Here is a 17,734-nt window from a genome sequence, read left to right on the forward strand (position 1 = left end):
AGAAAGGCTGGTCCCGATGCCAGGGAATTTGCAGTTTGGACAGACACAGGACGGGAAGGGCAGTGCAAGCACGGAGAAGAGAAACATCTTGCCTGAGATCTCAGTAGTCATCTGCAGAAACAGGAATTGAGTGCAGGTCTTCTAGGTTTTTCTTTCTTCTCTTTTTTTGCTCCTTCTTACCCTAAGGTGCCAACCGGGGAAAATCCCTGTTCTCGGCAAGGATCCGGTGTGCGTTATCATGCCATTTATTTGCCTGACCCTTGTTTTTGTCCCTTTTTCATAACAGCACGGTGCAGGCTTTAGTTCTCTGCAAGGGAGATGCTTTTTTTCACTCCGTGTGTGATAAAGTGCTAAAACCTGGCTGTAAAATGTCGATGCTTAAAGTTTATGTGAGTTCAAGGGGAGCCTGGAGAAATTCACAGAGGAGAAAGCCATGAGAATTATTAAATGCAGAAACACAACTCCTGACTTGGGAAGTCGCTGAACTGTAAACTGCAAGGCGGGTGTTTTTGGAAGAAGTATCATTTTCTGTATTTGTATTCTCAGCTGTCTGATTTTGGCTGTTGTCACAAGCAAGCTCCTGGGCAAAAATGGATCTTTGCTCTCGCTGTGTGCCATGGTGTTAAAATTGCAACCCCTTCCCTTCTAGTAATTATTTTTTACTAGTAGTTGTTCACCTCATCCTTTTCTAGGTGGACCCAACATGCGAAGAAAGTTTGCAAAGAAGCTGCAAGCTGTTTTGGGCGAGGTGTTCCTGCTCCTGCCACGCTGTTGGTGCTTAAGAAAATGTTTGTAAAACAAGTCAAGTTGAGGAAGAATGGAGCTCTGCAAAAATGACTCGCCATAAGCAATCACACCTTCATTTTTTAACCCCTGTCATGCTGTTTTAAGAGCAGGCTGTGTTGTCCGTGGTTAGGTGGTCAGAGCCGCTGGGTGCTTTCCTCCCACGCTGCTGGGTGCTGTACGGTTTTGGGTGTGGGTTTTCTTACCGGAGGCTTCATGGTATCCAAGTGTGAAACAACCGTGTATTGCCAGATACTGCTCTTTTCTGGGAGGTCTCTTGTGTTTAACTAGTTAAGAGGTGCCTTATAATTCAAGTCATGAAAAGAGGAGATAATTTATGATTTCAGTTCAAAAGAAAAGAAAAAGGAAACAAAGTTCCTGCTTGTGTTGACTGGGGGTAAAAGCTTAAAAACGGAACCAACTTTGTACCCTCCAGGCCTCAGGAGAAATGCAATCTTCTAGTCTGGGGCATGTTGTTAAAATTGTGGGGTTTAATCTTGTTTTTTTTTCCTTTCGAAATTCTCTATTGGTTTACAGAGGGATGTTGAATACAAGTGAGATTCTTATTCAAGAGGGAAAGAGGGCTTGATGACATGCAAGGAAGCACAGTCTTGAGGCTCTCTCTGGTTGGGGTAATGTTTTCAAGTTGTCTGTGTTCCCAGATAATAAAACCAAACGCAGCGCTGAGAGAAACTCAAAACTTTTCATCCTCCCTCCTCCTTTCTCCTCCGCTACTTCTGGTGCTGATTTTACAACCAGGTGAAGAGATTTCCTGTTTTTTACGCCATAACCATAACAGTAATTTAAAATTACTGCTCCCACGGAAGAGATGAAATACAAAATATGATAGCTGGACAAGTTAAGTCCTTGGATGTTGCTTGGGTTTTGGACGTAAGTGCAGAAGGGGGGAATGTGTGTGTGAGAGCGAGCGAGAGCAAGTGTTAGTGCGATCTCCCAGGTATCCATTACTTATCGGTGCTAGTGTTGAGCATGTGCTTAACGGACTGTCTGACGTACTCCAGCTTGCGTCCCGTATCTGCATGTATAAATGCAAAAGGAATTCAAAACAGAATTGGAGCAGAAAACTCATAAATTAAAAGATTGAACACTGGAACAGCTCTCTTTATTTAAATTCAAGTTGTTTTGAAAAAACGCTTTTGAAATTCTGACTACCAATAGGAAGGCTTAAGCATATTGTAATTTTTAAAACTCGTGTACATTAAGGAGGAAAACCAAGCAGGATGTATTTACAACCGTTTTTTAAAAAGTCAATCTGTTGAGCTTCTGGGTTTTTTTTCAGTAAATATATGGGACAAATACAGCGCTAAATCTATCTCTGGCAATGGTAGCCCTCTATGCAGGGACCAAGGGCATAATTATTTATTTCAGTGTATTCGAGCGCTTTATCCTTTTTCCTTTAAAGCGAAGGGTTAAAAAGCGTGGGGAGAAATGCCTTCTTTCAATGGTAAAAACTGGGCTGAGATCTACTAGGTCTAAAAACTTTGTGTGATGCAACTATGTTACCTTTAATTATAGCTTTTAAATGCAAAATGTTGTCCTAAAATTATTTTCCTCACATACTCATTACAGAGGAGGTTATTTAACTAATAAAGATTACTTCAGAGAGAGTACTGCTGTTTGATTATAGAAGTGCTGATATGAATTGATTAGAAAGGGGGAGGAATGCGTAAGAATCGGAATAAAAATGCGGTAAGCTACGGTCCCTGAAGTGATTATAGGTAGCAGGGTTTCTTCCAGGGCAGAACCGATGTGCAGCGTTTATTATAAAGGATATATTTGACTACAGATCAATCTGCTTTGTGACCAACCAAAAGACATTAACCTTTGTAGAGGAACACTGCTGCAGGAAAACAATTGACCTGTTGGTCTAAATAAAGATTATCTGTATGCTGATTTAAACCATGATTAGAACCAGTGATTTTAAACCGTTGTTTTAATTCGTCTGCCTTGTTCGCTCTGTGCGTTTAATTCACGTGAGCCCTTGCCTAGTGACTGCTTCTGCGTCTGTATGAAAGATAGGATAAAGTTTACAACAGCACCTAAGTAATTTAAGAATCTCTTAGAATATCATAGTCTTCCCATCCCTGAAATAGCTTAGGACTACTGGGAAATTTCCTTCGTAGACTCTTGTTTTTTACAAGGCTGGTACAACTGGTGAAAGATGTAACAGCTAGAAAATGTAGAAAAGCATCAGACTAGTGAACCATGAAAACAGTACCTTGTTTTAGTTTGTCTAACTTATAATCCCCAGTTGGAAGAAGGAGAAAAATAGTTCCCGATTCCTGAAACCGTGTGTTTGTGTTAAGGTGTTGTTAATCAAGCTGTACGCTTTGCCTTAACTGCTCTGTTCTGTCCTAGAAGTGTAGGGCTGAAACCGTTTCCACTGAGATCAGCTGAATTTCTGTTTGGCTTCAGAGGCGGAGCCGTTCCTATGTTGTTCTGCTTGTGGGCATGCTGGAATAAGCCCATTAAAAGCCCATTTTCAAGGGGGTTTTATTATATGTGAGCACATATCAGATTTGAAAACATACTCGGCGGCGGCAACAGCTCCCTCTTGCAAAAGATAAAACATAAAGTCTAAACCCAAATGGACACTAGGAATCCTTTATGTGCCTCTGAATTACTTTCATCTCTTCATCGCTCCATTAATGGATATCCCCACAGACCACATAGCACTCTCTCAGCTTCCCTTACATTTGGGTTTATTCTGCCAATTGCCCGGTATTGTCAACTAATTGGAGTGGAAATGATAAATGAAAGCGGTGTTATCGAGCTGCCAAGGCTCCTCACTTGGCAGCCGGTGGGTGATGCTGGTAATTGTTACCAAAAGTGTAATTGCTCTGGGCTCTGCCTACGATTTCAGCAAAGCAGCCTGGTATTTCTCCTCCGGGACATCGGATACCTGCCTTTCCTCCCTCCGCTCCGGCGGAGGACGACTTGTGAAGTAAATCCAACCCGGCGCCCGTGTCGGGGGGGGCTCGGGCTGGGTGCTCTGTCGGTGCCGGTCCCAGCGGAGCGGCAGCCCCTCTCCCCGTGCTGCGGCCTCCCCGCTCCCCGAAGCCGGAGTGCCACCCTCGCATGCGTCTGGCGGCCCGGGGACGCAGCAGCTCCTTTGAAAGTGAATTGCATGGGTTTTACTGGTTTCTCATAAAAGCAGGAAAGGTAATTAGTAGGGTACATGATAAGCAATAACAACCACCTTGTTCTCGACGTGACGGTAAAAATTTCAAGCTTGATTCTTGGCTAATATTACGGCTTCAGCTGTAGACTGCTGGTTTTGCCCTGTCTAGTAATTGCAGCAATACCACTGAGCAGACGACCAGCTTTACAAGTCTGGAGTGCTGCAGAGGACAATCCAGCATCGAGTGACAGTTTTTGGATTGACGGAATATTGTCATGAAGCCGTAAGAAATGGAAAGGGGTTGGGGGTAGGACACAAACCAGCTGTTGTATGCTGCTTATTTCCACAGCCACTGCACCAGAATAGAGCACGGATTGTTATGCAGTGCGATGATATCCCACGTTAAGCAGCATCTGATCAAATTACCGAAGCTTTTTACATATTAATAGCAGGCTCCGATTATTTTTGATTTGTTGAGCATTTTTTTTTTGCTGAGGTAGAGGAGGAACAGGTGCAGCCATATGAAGTGAGTATAACTAGTAAAAAAGAACATGGTGAAAGAGATTTAGGTCTTTATGTGCTCCGGTTAATATGACAGCATGGCAACAGCAAACCACGAGTGCTCACAGCTGCTCTGGGCTCCCGCTTCCACGTTGTCTCTGCTCTTTGTCTCTTTAGCTAATTCTTTGCTTCAACCCTGCTTTTACTGCTGGTTGCTTTCTTGCCTCCTTCTCTTCTCAGCCTTTTCTTAACGCGCAGCTCTCTTGCTCTCTCTCCTGCCTTTTTCTAAATCCTCATCAGTATTCTCCAACCCCGGTACGTGCTTGCACTGTGCTCCTGTGCCTTGGGTTTTACTTAATTTCGTCTCGTGTCTGGGTGCCTGCAAGCTCTAGAGGTTTGCGAGCATATCTTGCTTTTTTGGCCCCCGTTCCGCAAACCAGCCAAGTAACGTAGATATTCCTTTTTGCGGCGTGGCGTTTTAAAATTCAGTTGAATTAGGTATCGTTTCTTTTTTTGATGTGGGGAAATCCAAAGAATTAATAAATTATAACGACACTACTTGGTAATTAAGGAGTGCTTTCCATCTTCAAAGTGCTCTGTGCACAGTATTTCATTATTTATACTGTTAATTATATTAGTACTTGTAAGGAAAAAGCCCCTTAAATTGTCGTTGATAAAAGTACACTCTTAACAGGATAAGAATTCAGCGCTTAAATTGTAGCAGATAATTCGTCCACTGAGGTGCAGTGCCTTGGAGAAGATGTAAGGCGGATTTACAGAAGCTCTTTAAGTGTCTACTGAGAAGTCTTGCTTTATGTTTTAAACGGTAATACCTGGGAGCTTTCAAGTGTCTTTGTAAGTAAGAGTAACGAAGCCTTACAGAGTGCAGGACAGGTAGGTGGGATCCTCGTTTTGCAGCTGGGTGATTAGTATCTCAGTTGCTATCAGCAGAATGACTTAGGAGCCTTTCTTATTATATTGGGGCTTCTGTGTCACTTTGGAACATGCTGCCCTAGCTTGGGGGGACCAAGATCTCGCAGCTAGCTAAGGGCAAAACGGGGAAGAACGTTCTTAAGCGGTTGGCCCATCTTTGATTGCCTTAGCGGCAGTCATGTTTGAAATGAAAAAGTCGAAAAGAATAATGAAAATACCCACTTCACAGTCTGCGAGGGCAGTCTGCGTTCTCCAGGTTGTAAGAGCTCTGTGTACGCGCCAATAAATCTTTTTATGTTTTTCTGTAGTAGCATCTGTTAGCTACACGCTTCCGTGTAAACAGGGAACGCATTAAAATTAGTTTGAAATGTGATCCTAAACTAGTCAGCAGCCAGGAATCCCACGAAAACTAATCGTTGCAACAACCTCCCCGTTCTTTTATGGATTTCCACCGTGTGACTGAAGTACACGTGCTGCTTTTCCCTCCCATCTCAAAGGAATTAGGTGGCCTTGCACTTCAAATGGCTGATAGCCAGAGCGTTGTATTTTGCTCAATTTACTGTGACTGTAACATTCAGACGTTTGGTAGCATTACAGAGAACAAACCCCCCACCTTCCTGTAGAGAAACCAGTCAATTTAATTGTCGTCAGACTTTCCAAATTTGAGTTTAGGTCTGTTGCTCCATAGCCGGGAATCTTAAGCTAAGTGTTGAACTGTCAAAAGAGCTGAACACCAAGACTTGTGAACTGCACGGAAGACTCTCATGCCTGAAAACTCAGGTAGTAGTTTCCTGACTATTAACTAGATTCTCAATTCTTAAAACCTCTGCAGAGATGTGCCGGTTTTGATCTGATACCTGGCAAATGGGAATCACTGGCACATGCAGATGCTTTCAGGTGTCTATCTGGTGGATTTAGAAAAAGCTGGTTTGAGCCCACAGATAGGAGCCAGCCTGCTTAGACCGTAATAGAAAATAGGGGAAGGAGAAGACCTAAGAGGGGGGTTTCTTATCAGAATCTTGAGCCTTTAAGTCTCAGAATGTGAGTAAGGGTGGCTCTGTGCTGACCTCTTGCCATGTCCTTCGGCTGTTACTCCACCATGGAAATATTTCTTATTTTTTTAATGAAGGAGAGAGGCCACAGGGTGAAGGTTTAGGAGAGCCAAGTGACGAGGCGCTAAATCTGCTCTCTCCCTTTGCGCTCCCTGTGCCCAGTGCTTACCCCGTGGCCGGCTTTTGAGGCAACAGCCTCACCCTGCACTGAGCTGCCCGTTTTAAAACGCAGATGGCTTTTCAGCGTTGATATCTTTCTTGCAGATTTTCTCCTTTGCCACCTACTGTTTTGGGATTCTCCTTCCAGCTGGAAACAAACAAGCGAAGGAATAAATGAATAAAGATACCTAATGGTTTCGTCAAACAGATTAAACATCGCCTTTTGCCAGTGGAAAGATGTTAGGAATTCTGGGTATTATAATGATTTTAGGAGTCTTAGGGTGGATCTGAGTATGATAAAGCTTTGTTAAAAGAGAGCAGAATGAGTTAACTACGGTGCGTGTGTTAGCTAAAGCTTGGCACACACGTAACTTAACCTGAATTTATTCTGTAACTGTACCGTAAATCTTCTGGCAGAGATAAAGTCAGGGTGTCTGTTCTCCAGCCACAGCTGTGAGTATGCAAGGGGAGAACCAGCTGTATCACCAGAGCAGAAATTACCATCTCTCGTTGTCCTGTTGATATCTCGCCCCAAGGGGCTGTACGCTTACTGCCATCTCTTGCTGTTATTAAGGTTAGTGTTGCCACCATCATTATATTAACAGAGAATCTCCTTAAACTTCTGATGCTGCCAGGGTGTTCGTTGCCTGCGCGTGTACTTTGCCACGACAAGAGCAGAGTTTGGTACGAGCGCAATGCTTTTGTAAAGTGGTGAAGAGACGCAAGGATTTGTTAGCAGTATTTCTGGTTATCCCACCGTTCGCAGGTTTGCACTCTTGATCCAGCATCACAGAGTAAGCCATTTTGTTTTGGCAAAGAGCGCAGTTTCAGAGGGGAGGCAACTGGCTTTTTCTACTCGACAGTCTGCCCTGGATGCAGGATGGGTCAAAGAAGAGACCACCTCTGCCTGTGCCCTCTTGCAGTCGCGCAGGCGTGGTGAAGCCTTGTCAGACACCTATGAAATGTCTCTCCCCATGGTTTGCACAGGCTGGCTTGTAGTACATCACATTATGTTTTCAGAAGAGTGCAGCACCCGGCAGCTTCTGTGTAAGTGCCTGAGCAAGTGGCCAGATTTTTCAAGATTTTATTTTTTGCTCTCATTAAGCAGTCTAATCATAGAATTGTTTAGGTTGGAAAAGACCCTTAACATCATTGAGTTATCGCTAACCCAGCACTGCCAAGTCCACCACTAGACCATGTCCCTCAGCACCACATCTCCCCATCTTTGAAATACCTCCAGGGATGGGGACTCAGCCCCTGCCCTGGGCAGCCTGGGCCAGGGCCTGACAGCCCTTTCGGGGAAGAAATATTTCCTAATATCCAACCTAAACCTCTCTTGGCACAACTTGAGGCCGTTCCCTCTCATCCCATCGCTTGTTCCTGGGGAGAAGAGACCGCCCGGCTCCAGCCTCCTTTCAGGCCGTTGCAGAGAGCGATGAGGGCTCCCCTCAGCCTCCTCTTCTCCAGGCTGAGCCCCCCCAGCTCCCCCAGCCGCTCCTCCCCAGCCTTGTGCTCCAGCCCCTGCCCCAGCCTCGCTGCCCGGCTCTGGCCACGCTCCAGCCCCTCCATGGCCGCCTTGGGGTGCGGGGCCCAGCGCTGAGCACGGGATCCGAGGGGCGGCCTCACCGGTGCCCAGCGCAGGGGGACAATCACTGCCCTGGTCCTGCTGGCCACGCTATGTCTGATGCAAGCCAGGCTGCCACTGGCCCTCTTGGCCACTTTAGCACACTGCTGGCTCATGTTCACCAGCTGCCGACCACCACCCCAGGCCCTTTCCCGCCGGGCAGCCCTCCAGCCACTCTTCCTCAAGCCTGTGGCATTGCCTGGGGTGGTTGTGCCCCAAGCGCAGGACCCGGCCCGAAGCCGTGTTGACCCTCACCCAGTTGGCCTGGGCCCATCGATCCAGCCTGGCCAGATCCCTCTGCAGAGCTTTCCCACCCTCCAGCAGATCAACACTTGCTGTCATCTGCAAACTGACTGAGGGTGCACTTGATTCCCTCGTCCAGATCATTGATAAAGATATTAAACAGGACTGGCCCCCATACTGAGCCCTGGGGAACACCACTGGTGACCGGCCACCAACTGGAGTTAACTCCATTCACCACCACTCTTTGGGCCCCGCCATCCAGCCAGTTTTTTACCCAGCAAAGAGTATGGCTGTCCGAGCCATGAGCAGCCAGTTTCTCCAGGAGAACGCTGTGGGAAGTGGTGTCAAGGCCTTACTAAAGTCCAGGTAGACAACGTCCACACCCTTCCCCTCACCCACTAAGTGCGTTACCTTGTCATAGAAGGAGATCAGGTTGGTCAAGCAGGACCTGCCTTTCATAAACCCGTGCTGACTGGGCCTGACCACCTGGTTGTCCCGTACCTGCCGCCTGAGGGCACTCAGGATGATCTGCTCCATGACCTTAGCCAGGAGAGCTGATAGATAGTGGAAAGTGGCTTGGTGAGCCCTTCTGGCAGCTCCCTCCGTACCCTTGGGTGGATCCCACCGGGCCCCATAGACTTGTGCGTGTCTAAGTGGTGTAGCAGGTAGCTGACCATTCCTCCTTGGGTTATGGGCCTTTAAGGCACATTTCAGTGTTTTATCTTTATGCTTAACAGTTTTAGTAGTTAGCCTTAAATGTGCTCTTAGCAGTAAACTGTTAAGCATCTTTTTGTATCTTAATTCGCCTAAGTCGTACTTTACTCTGTGAGTAAATTGACTTATGGGAGTAAATCGCTACATTATGTAAACGAGGGGCAAAGTCTGGTCTTCTTTCAAAACAATTAAAAATGAGGCTTAATAGCTTGGATAGTGGCTGTCTGTACTGCACAAGAAAATTTCCTCTACGGCGTAAATTTAAGCTGGTGTACGCACAGTGGTTGTCTAACGGAAAAGAGATTTTCAGATGAGAAACTGATCTTCCTCTTTCCATTTTCTTTTGGTGGATTTAACTGAAGGCCTTTAAAAACAGATCATTAAATATGAACGTAGCAATTGTATCCTTTGGATTACCTGAGTACGTAATTCCCGGTTGCTTTTTTAAATTGTCAGAGAAAGGATACTTGGCGTGGGTGAAGGGATGCTGCAGAGGAGCTGAGCAGGACATTTTCATAGGAAAGGGGGTGGCAGGCAGAAAAAGAAGTGTGACAGGCAGACTTGGCTGCTTCTCTGGGATGCTGCTGATGCTGTTTGATGTTGGGGTGGCTGGATGTCAGTGTTCAGGAGTAAAGAGAAGGAAGGCTTTGTTTTCCAAGCATCCTACCGAGAGTAATGAGTCCCAAGTCGCTGCTCAGACCTTGGAGAAACTGGCGGGAGAGAAGGAGAAGTCTGGCAAGTGTCCAAGCAACTGGATGAGGGCCCGAGTTGCCTTATGAAAGTACGGTGGCGGCGTGGGATCATGACCTCGGTGCGGAGGGAATGGAAAGGGGTCGAGCAGGGGTGGTGACAACCCTTGGGAATTAGCTGTGGATGTTCCAGTTGGGTGCACTGATCGAGCGGTGGCGACAGCTATTTCCAAATCTGTTGGACTGTCTGCTTGCTCGGAGTCCCCTTCGTGACGTTTTGGAAGAAGCGTGACCAGGTAGAGCCTGTTTGTACCTGGCCACACGTTCAGCATTTTTGACTAAATCAGTTTAATTGCATCTTAGGCCCTTCAGACCTTTCCTTCCATCTTAGAGCCTACTGTAATGAGCACAGTTTATATCATGGTTTTGACGTGAGAGTTTTTTATTTCCATGATCCTGCAGACTGAAAATTTTTAATGTTAATTCAACAGCTCGTTCAGATTCAAGCATGTCAGTATTTACCTGCAAGTTTCCCAGAGATGGTATAATCACCTTGGGGTTTTTGGAGGTTATGTCCTATCGATTATCTTGCTATTGTGGCTGATTATTTGTCGTGCATGGCCTTGTCTTTCAGCTGCGTGTTTGAAGTTATGGAATGAATAATACCAAAGTTGTGCCTGATGAGCGTGTGGGAAGGAGGGGTGGTCTGTTGCAGACTTTACTCTTCCAGTCTGTTGATATTGAGCTATTTGAGCCATTTTCTGTTGCGTAAAATAGCGCACACCTTGTGCTGTAATGGTCTAATTTAAAACTTATGTTTATTTGCAGAATAACACAATTTGGAAGCCAGATTCTTGCCAAGACTGCCGTTGCCATAACAATATTGTCACCTGTGAACCTACCGTCTGCAAAGACCCTCAGTGTGACTTTCAGAAGGTAAGGGGCTGCAACTGTCCAAATGCCAGCTGACCCGTTCTGCGTGCTGGGAGAACCATCAGGTCACTCTGCAGTTCCCAGCCTTCCCCTGCTTTAAACCCCTGCGATATATAACTATTGCAAAATGCTTGTTTGGGTCCGCCACACTGTGTTATACGGAAAGAAAGGGTGAGAGCAGTTGGGGTAATTGGCCCTACAGTCCTTGTGGAAGCAAAGCTCCTCTTGTATTAAGAGGGACACAAAAAGAGGATGCAGCATGAGGTGTTTCCCCGGAGGAACTGGCAGAGGTGAGCTGGTCGCTTATCTTTGTACACCGCAGTGACAGCTGCCGTATCAACCTTCCGGGCTCAGCTGCCTCCCTGCAGCTCCCGTTGAACCCGAGGGTCTGGTTCACAGCAGGATTTGGGAGAAGCAAGAGGGTGCGGTGAAATCCCCTTTCGCCTCCCAGGGTGTGTGTGACTGCCCAGGGTCAGGCACAATCTCTGTGCCCTTTCACTTTTCGTCGATGCAAGCCTGTGTAAGAAACGCACAGGCAAAAAACAGCACGTGAAGTCTTTGTCTCCTTCACCACGCTGCAGCCAGAGGCTTGGTGTTGGAACAGCTTGCGGGCCGCCTGTGCTCCAAGGGCGGTCTGGTCCCCAAAGGAAGCCCCCTGAACTGGGTTTGGACCTCCCAGCATGAGCCCAGCTTCCAGTCACCCTTCATTTGAACGTGGAGCTGGGTCTCCCTCAAACGTGCAGATGGACGCTTTCCACTCTGATGAACAACAACAGAGCTGAGATTGTCTGTCTTTCAGTTTCTTCTGCCTTGTGATGGTTGTTGAGCTTTCATTGTCTCCTCTTTATCTTTCTCTGTCTGAGCCTTCATTAATGGTTACAGCTAATTGGCCATGGAATTGGTCTTGCATTAGCATCTGGATTACTGGGGTAGCACGCATGACTGACAATGAAAATTAGTGTTTTAAAGAGGCACCGCCAATATAATTATATGGCTTTGCGAAGCAGGTTAAAATGTTTTCCAATACGACAGCATTAACGAGGAAATAATTTTGATTTTTACTGGTTTTCCCCATTATTATCACTGTGTATTGATTAGAGCAAGACTGAAATACTAGGAATTTCTGTGCTTAAGAGGAGAGAAATAAAAAAAGAGTGCTGTTGTGGCACACCCAACAATGAGTGGGCTAGGTAAGATGTTGTTGCTCATTTTAAAAAACTGGATAAATGAAAAGGTGGCAACTTTAAAGCTCATAAAGGGAAATAGATTGATAGTGCAAAATGAACCTGTGTGACTCCTTGATGCGGGTCATCTTCAAGACAAAGAGTTTAAGTGTTCCATAAAGGTCTGGCCGTTTAAATGTGGAAAAGGATCATCAAGGATCATCAAGGATCCCAGAAGAAAAAAAATCCGCTCAGCCTTCAAGCATAAACAAAGCACTGCTGAACAAGGTCAGAAATGGCCATCCCTCCCCGTGGTTTATTTCTTATCTGCTTATTATGAGATTGATGCTAATATTGCTGATCTTGTTTACAGCAACAAGGCATAAACAAAACCAGCAGTCTTTGCAAAAAGCATACCCAGCGGTGTTCTAAACAGTTGTATTTAAAACCTCCTGCTGTGCATACCGAGTGCTTTGAGTAGGTGGAAAATCAGCAAACAGTAGTTCTGTTGTGTGAACCAAGGCAAACCAACAACCAAGAACAGTTTCTCCACAGCGGGATCACACTTGAATAGGGTTTAATGGTTGAAGCTAAGTGAAATATTTAATTTTGTTTGCCACCTCCTAAAAGACACGGCATTGAAGAAAACCTTGAAGTGAGAAACTTTTTTCGGTTTGAAAAATCAAAATGTTTGCTTTAGAAAACAGCGAAAGAAAACTTGTGACATTTCAATTGATTCCAGTCGTTTTTATCATAAAAATAAAGAGGTGAAAGGTAAGGCAATTTTTTGACATCACAGTGTCCTCATTTTTTATTATAACAGAGCAAATAATGACTCCCTTCTGGGCAGGAATCCCTTAGACGTTGGCCGAACCCTTTCAAAGTGGAAAGGATGGAGCGTGTCTCCTGAGAAACACCTTTGCAATATTTTGAAGAAGGTGACCTCATGGATAATATTTTTCTACATTTTGCATCCCGAACCTGACGTGTTCTCCTCTGGTTTTGGTTTTCTCTTTTCTCCCTCTCCAGCTACCACGCTCACATCAGTAAAATTGTTCGGTCCTTTTTTGTTATTAGCTGTGGGAGGCAAATACTGAGGTCTGTGGTACCTCAGGCGGTGCCAGAGGCCCTCGTGTCCAGTTGCCATCAGCGACAGGCACCCTTACAAAATACGATTCTCCAGCACTGGGAGTCCATGATCCTTCCCAGTGTTGGCTGATGTCTTCACCCATGTGTTTTCCCCTTCGCCTGATGAGTTGCTTCCAGCAGCAGCATCTTTTTCCCTGCCGCTGAACAGGACGTAGCAAGTGGTCAGCTTGCTAAGCCCTTGGGACATGCAAAGCAAAGCGGTAGTAGCATCACCTGACTCCGCTGTGGCTGGAAGCAGTCAGTAGTTTTCAGTTATTTTTAAAGTAGTGTTATTAAAAAAAAAAGGTGGTGATCATTGAGCCAAAGAAGTACAGTTAATGGATGCGCGTTCATTCTGCCTGCCAGCTGCGTTTCTGGTGTGGCAGAATATTAGACTGACATCCATCCTGCACATGTAGAAAACTATCTATTGAAAAAATTATATCTGTACCACGTTTCTCTGAGGTCCTTCAGTGGGTCATCTTGGGTTTTGTCTTGAATAAGTGCTTTCTATTCTTTGTTCTGCTTTGAAAACTAGTTCAGCTGGAGACTTCCTAATTGTACTATTAGGGGTGTAAAGTCTCCTGTTGTTTTGATGGTGAAATGTCAAATACAGCGAACTGATGTGCCACGTCTCAACAAAGGGATCAGGTGTAGCAGCATTATATATTTCACTTAATACATTTCTTCTCTAAACAGAGAGCACTGGGTCCAGCAAGGCCCCACGTCTTTACCTTCATGTTAAAGTCTCTATTTCATGTGAACTGTGTATTGGATTCTTGTCTCTTTTTAGGGAGAAGTGCTCCAAATAGCCCCCAACAAGTGCTGCCCCGAGTGTGCGTCCCAAGCTAAAGGATTTTGCCAGCATGAAGGACAGATCCACAGCGTGAGTGCTCTGTCATGTTCCTCGGTAGTGGCAATCCTTTCCAGTTTTTAGCTCTCTGTTTGGTTCACGTCAGTGAAGGATGCTTAGCTGATGTGTGGGAGAAGCATAGTTCATTGGGCTTATATTCTGTCACTATCAGATAATGTAATATAACGGGAGTTTGGTCGGCAGGGTTTGCAAAAAGGGAATGTGTCGCTGAGCAATCGTGTGTCCTGCTTGGCTTAAGGGGAGAAAGATTCCCTCTCATTCATTCGCTTTGCTGTTTCCGTGGATGATTGAGCCAATATAGTAATGTTAGGAGGGGAGCAAAGCACAGTGAACTTGATATATTAGCTATCCTGAAAGAAGGCTTTTCTCTCAGCAGCCATCTATGCTGGTAGAGATTGATTACTGTTGTGCGCCCTGGGTTATGTCTTTTGTAATCCTGAATTATTCAAGAAGCAGGTTCCAGGATGCGGTTTCACCTAAGGGGGCTGAAAGGCCAAAACAATAAGAATAAGTGTCTACAGATAAGAAAAAAATAAAGATTCATGGGTAGTAGTTAATGAATCATGTCGAACAATAGGCAAACGTGGAAAAATGGCTTAACAGTGAACCCAAGTCCTGCGTCTGGTCTCTTACAGACTTTCCTGTTTGACGAGAGGCAAGTCAGGTCCAAATCTTAAGAAATATGCTAAAATGCCCAGAGACGTTTGAATATCTGGACCTCACAGTCTACACCTGAGATGGATGTTGTAACCCTCTGTTTCAGTGGGAGGCATGACCAGCATGAATCTGTTACGAGCTAGACGAGGGCTGGAATAGGAGGGATAGCACGTCCATTCTCTTCTCCTATTTCTTAGTGCTTGTGATTTGGGTGATGCTATATTATATCATATTACATCGTATTTCTTCTTGTTGTTGCTGTTGCTGCATTTTGCTGTGTTGTATTCTTGCTGCAGCTTTCGGGTTTTGGCTCTCTGTAAGGCTGTTCTTTGGGACACAAGTCAGGTGAATAAGTAGGCATCCCCACAGGGATTACAGGCATATTTGTACCTGTAGTCATATATCACACCCCAATTCCACCGTGAGGTGGTCGTTAAACAATTTTTTTGTCAGTGCAAAGTCTCGTCCTGATGGTTGGCACGGATCTCCCGAAGGAAGAAGTTCTCTCTTTTGTCAGTAACCCACTGTAATGCTTTATGACTGGACCTTCATTCTAGAAGTATCTAGCTAGCAACACTGGCCCTAGCGGTAGCTCCATCGATCTGTATCCTCTATCTGGCAAGAGCTTTTTTACTCCCTGCCTAATTCAATATTGCATGTTCTGTAGAAATTAACATTCTCTGTTTGTTGGAGAGCGTTGCAATACACCAACGTATTTCTTGTTGGGGCCAATTTTTCCTCACCATGCCTCAGGGTAGAGATATTTGTTTCTGCGTTAATGAATAAGCAAATCTAATGAGATTTTACTCAGAGTGAAGTGTGTTAAGTATGTGGGGCGGGCGGTGTTCACCTGGCCACCGTGGTGAGGTGTGTGTTGGGGCCCATGTTGAATATTTCTCTTAAAGAAAACACATCTCTAAATGTTGAGTTTGCCCTACAGAAACTGTAGTGGAGAGGGGGTGTATCCAACGGCCTGGGTCTTTTGCAGTGGGTTGTTGCTGGATGCCACTCTGCAACAGGAAGGAAAATTAGGCTGATCTCCAGGTTTACTACTTTACCAGTATTAACTTACTTTTTGCCCCAACTGCAGCCAGGAGTAAGGGCTACACTGTGCAAAGATTGACCGGGCCTGCAAAAAAGTAAAGTTAATACTGGTGTAGGGGGATCTTAAAAGGGAGAAGATATATTTACAGGTCTCACTGGCAGCTGGATTCACGCATGTGTTTTCTCTGCCTTTGGTTGTGTTGCGCACTGCAGCACGGCACGCAGTGGGCCAGCTCTGGATGTGTCCGGTGCTCCTGTGCCCACGGGAAGGTGAACTGCACCCCCACCGCCTGCCCAGCCCTCGCTTGTGGACGAGGGGAGCTGCCGTACACTGCTCAGGGATCCTGCTGTCCCAAATGCGTGGGCCGTGGCGGTGAGTATTGCGTGTGAACGGGGCGCTGGCTGGCGTCATTGATCCGAGCAGTAGGTCACTGGAAGTCTCCTTTTAGTCCCAAATCTGGAAAGCTTTTCTTTTCTGGTTCAATTCTGTTGGGAAGACGCTGGCATCAAGCGTGTTCCTTAATTCTCTTTCTGTCCTGCTACCATATTTACATTTTTAATGGCTTCACCTATAGGCCAAGATGAAGTGATAAGATTTAAGCAGTGAGCAGATGTGCCTAATATGTCCTTATTTTTGGAGATTAAAATCTGGAAAAAAAGATGCAGATATATCCTAGGTATTGAGGGTACCTTTGGCACTTGCAGACTTGGGCTGCAAGTTCCAAAAATGCCTGAGCTATTGGACACCTTTTCTGATAGGGGTCCAGTGGGAGAAGTGCATCTGGAGCTCTTCATTCACAAGTCCAAAGCCCTTAAAAACTGGTGGAATTGTTACTGTCATTACCTGCTTCGACAAACCGGAATTTTGAATTCCGAGATGCACAAAATCTGTGTTTTAATTATGGGTGACGGAAAGGGATTAAAGGGCATTGGAAAAGAAAATTACCCCGTTGTTTTCATATCCCTTAGAGCCTTGCTCCTTTGATGGACGCTTGTTCCAGGATGGCGAGGACTGGCGCCTTGGTCGGTGCTCCAAATGCGTCTGCAGGGATGGCGCGACTCAGTGCTCCACAGCTTCCTGCCAGCCTCTACTGTGCAGCCAGGTCAGGACCCGTCAGGGACATTACTCGTGGCTGTCATTTCTCCTGCAGATGTACAAATTAGCAGGCAAATCTTCCGTGTGACAAGCGGGCGATTTGGAAAAGGGAGTTTTGATGTGTGGAAATGATGTGGAGTGACGATTAAGTCTGTCAGTATACACGTGCTGTGTCACTTCCCTAATATCTTCTTTCCCCACCACTTTACTCTTACCATGCCTTTGCTGGCTAATTAAACACAAATACTGTCTAAAGAAACTGCTTTTTATTTTATACTAAAAAAATGACGTAAGGTGTGAGGGAAGGAATGAAAGCACAAGATTTTTAATGGGAGTTTATCTTCACAAATTTCAGTGTTTGGTTTGCAGCTGAAAAGTTTGGTTTGCAGGTCTTGTTTACTTTTTTTTTTTCACAAGAACTCTAGAAATACAGTTGAAAGTAGTCAAATGTGGATGAAATTCCCCTTTTGACTTAAGGACTTTAGAAATACAAGACAACTTCAGCTGAAAGAAGAGTCTTGGAGCACTATTCCTTGCAGGTACTTGTGTTTAGAAATCAGCAAACCCAGTAAGATAAGTTAGGCAAGCTCAAGTAGTACCTCACGGTTTTAGTCCAGTTGAGAGAACTGGGACATTTCTGTCTCCAAGGTCTTTGCTGTGGACAGATGACGAGTTCTCAGCACTTGTGCAGTGATCAAGCCAACCAAAACACTACAAGATTATAAACAGCGTTAACACAGGGGTTAGTAACGGCAGAAAATTAATACCCACTACTCCACACTCTGTACAAGTGACTCAATTTATTGAAATCTCTTTACTATATTGGAAGTGCTTAAGGGTGTGACTATGCTCTTTGGATTTCTTTTCATTGGGCCCATTGTACCAGTTTTCTTGGGCACCTTGGCGTGCTCTGTTACAACAGCATGCCATGCTAAGGAAATGCAGGAACTGGCTCCCTGGAAATCCCTCTTTCTGACCTTGACTTTATGTTTTAGGAGC

At 45.4% G+C, this 17,734-nt stretch overlaps 1 protein-coding gene across 1 annotated transcript in view; it reads left to right on the top strand.

Moving 5' to 3' along the window:
* Positions 1-17,734, top strand: part of FRAS1 (Fraser extracellular matrix complex subunit 1) — a gene marked incomplete at its 5' end in the record, with an annotated part of 172,214 nt that overhangs the window by 51,538 nt on the left and 102,942 nt on the right. Inside the window, 4 exons of the mRNA XM_082315032.1 lie at positions 10,669-10,776; positions 13,858-13,950; positions 15,853-16,012; positions 16,609-16,742. Coding sequence (XP_082171158.1) covers positions 10,669-10,776; positions 13,858-13,950; positions 15,853-16,012; positions 16,609-16,742 — 495 coding nt within the window. The remainder of the gene's footprint in view (positions 1-10,668; positions 10,777-13,857; positions 13,951-15,852; positions 16,013-16,608; positions 16,743-17,734) is intronic.

This window comes from Platalea leucorodia (genome assembly GCF_965183815.1).
Source record: "Platalea leucorodia genome assembly, chromosome: 6".
NCBI classification, from domain to species: domain Eukaryota; kingdom Metazoa; phylum Chordata; class Aves; order Pelecaniformes; family Threskiornithidae; genus Platalea; species Platalea leucorodia.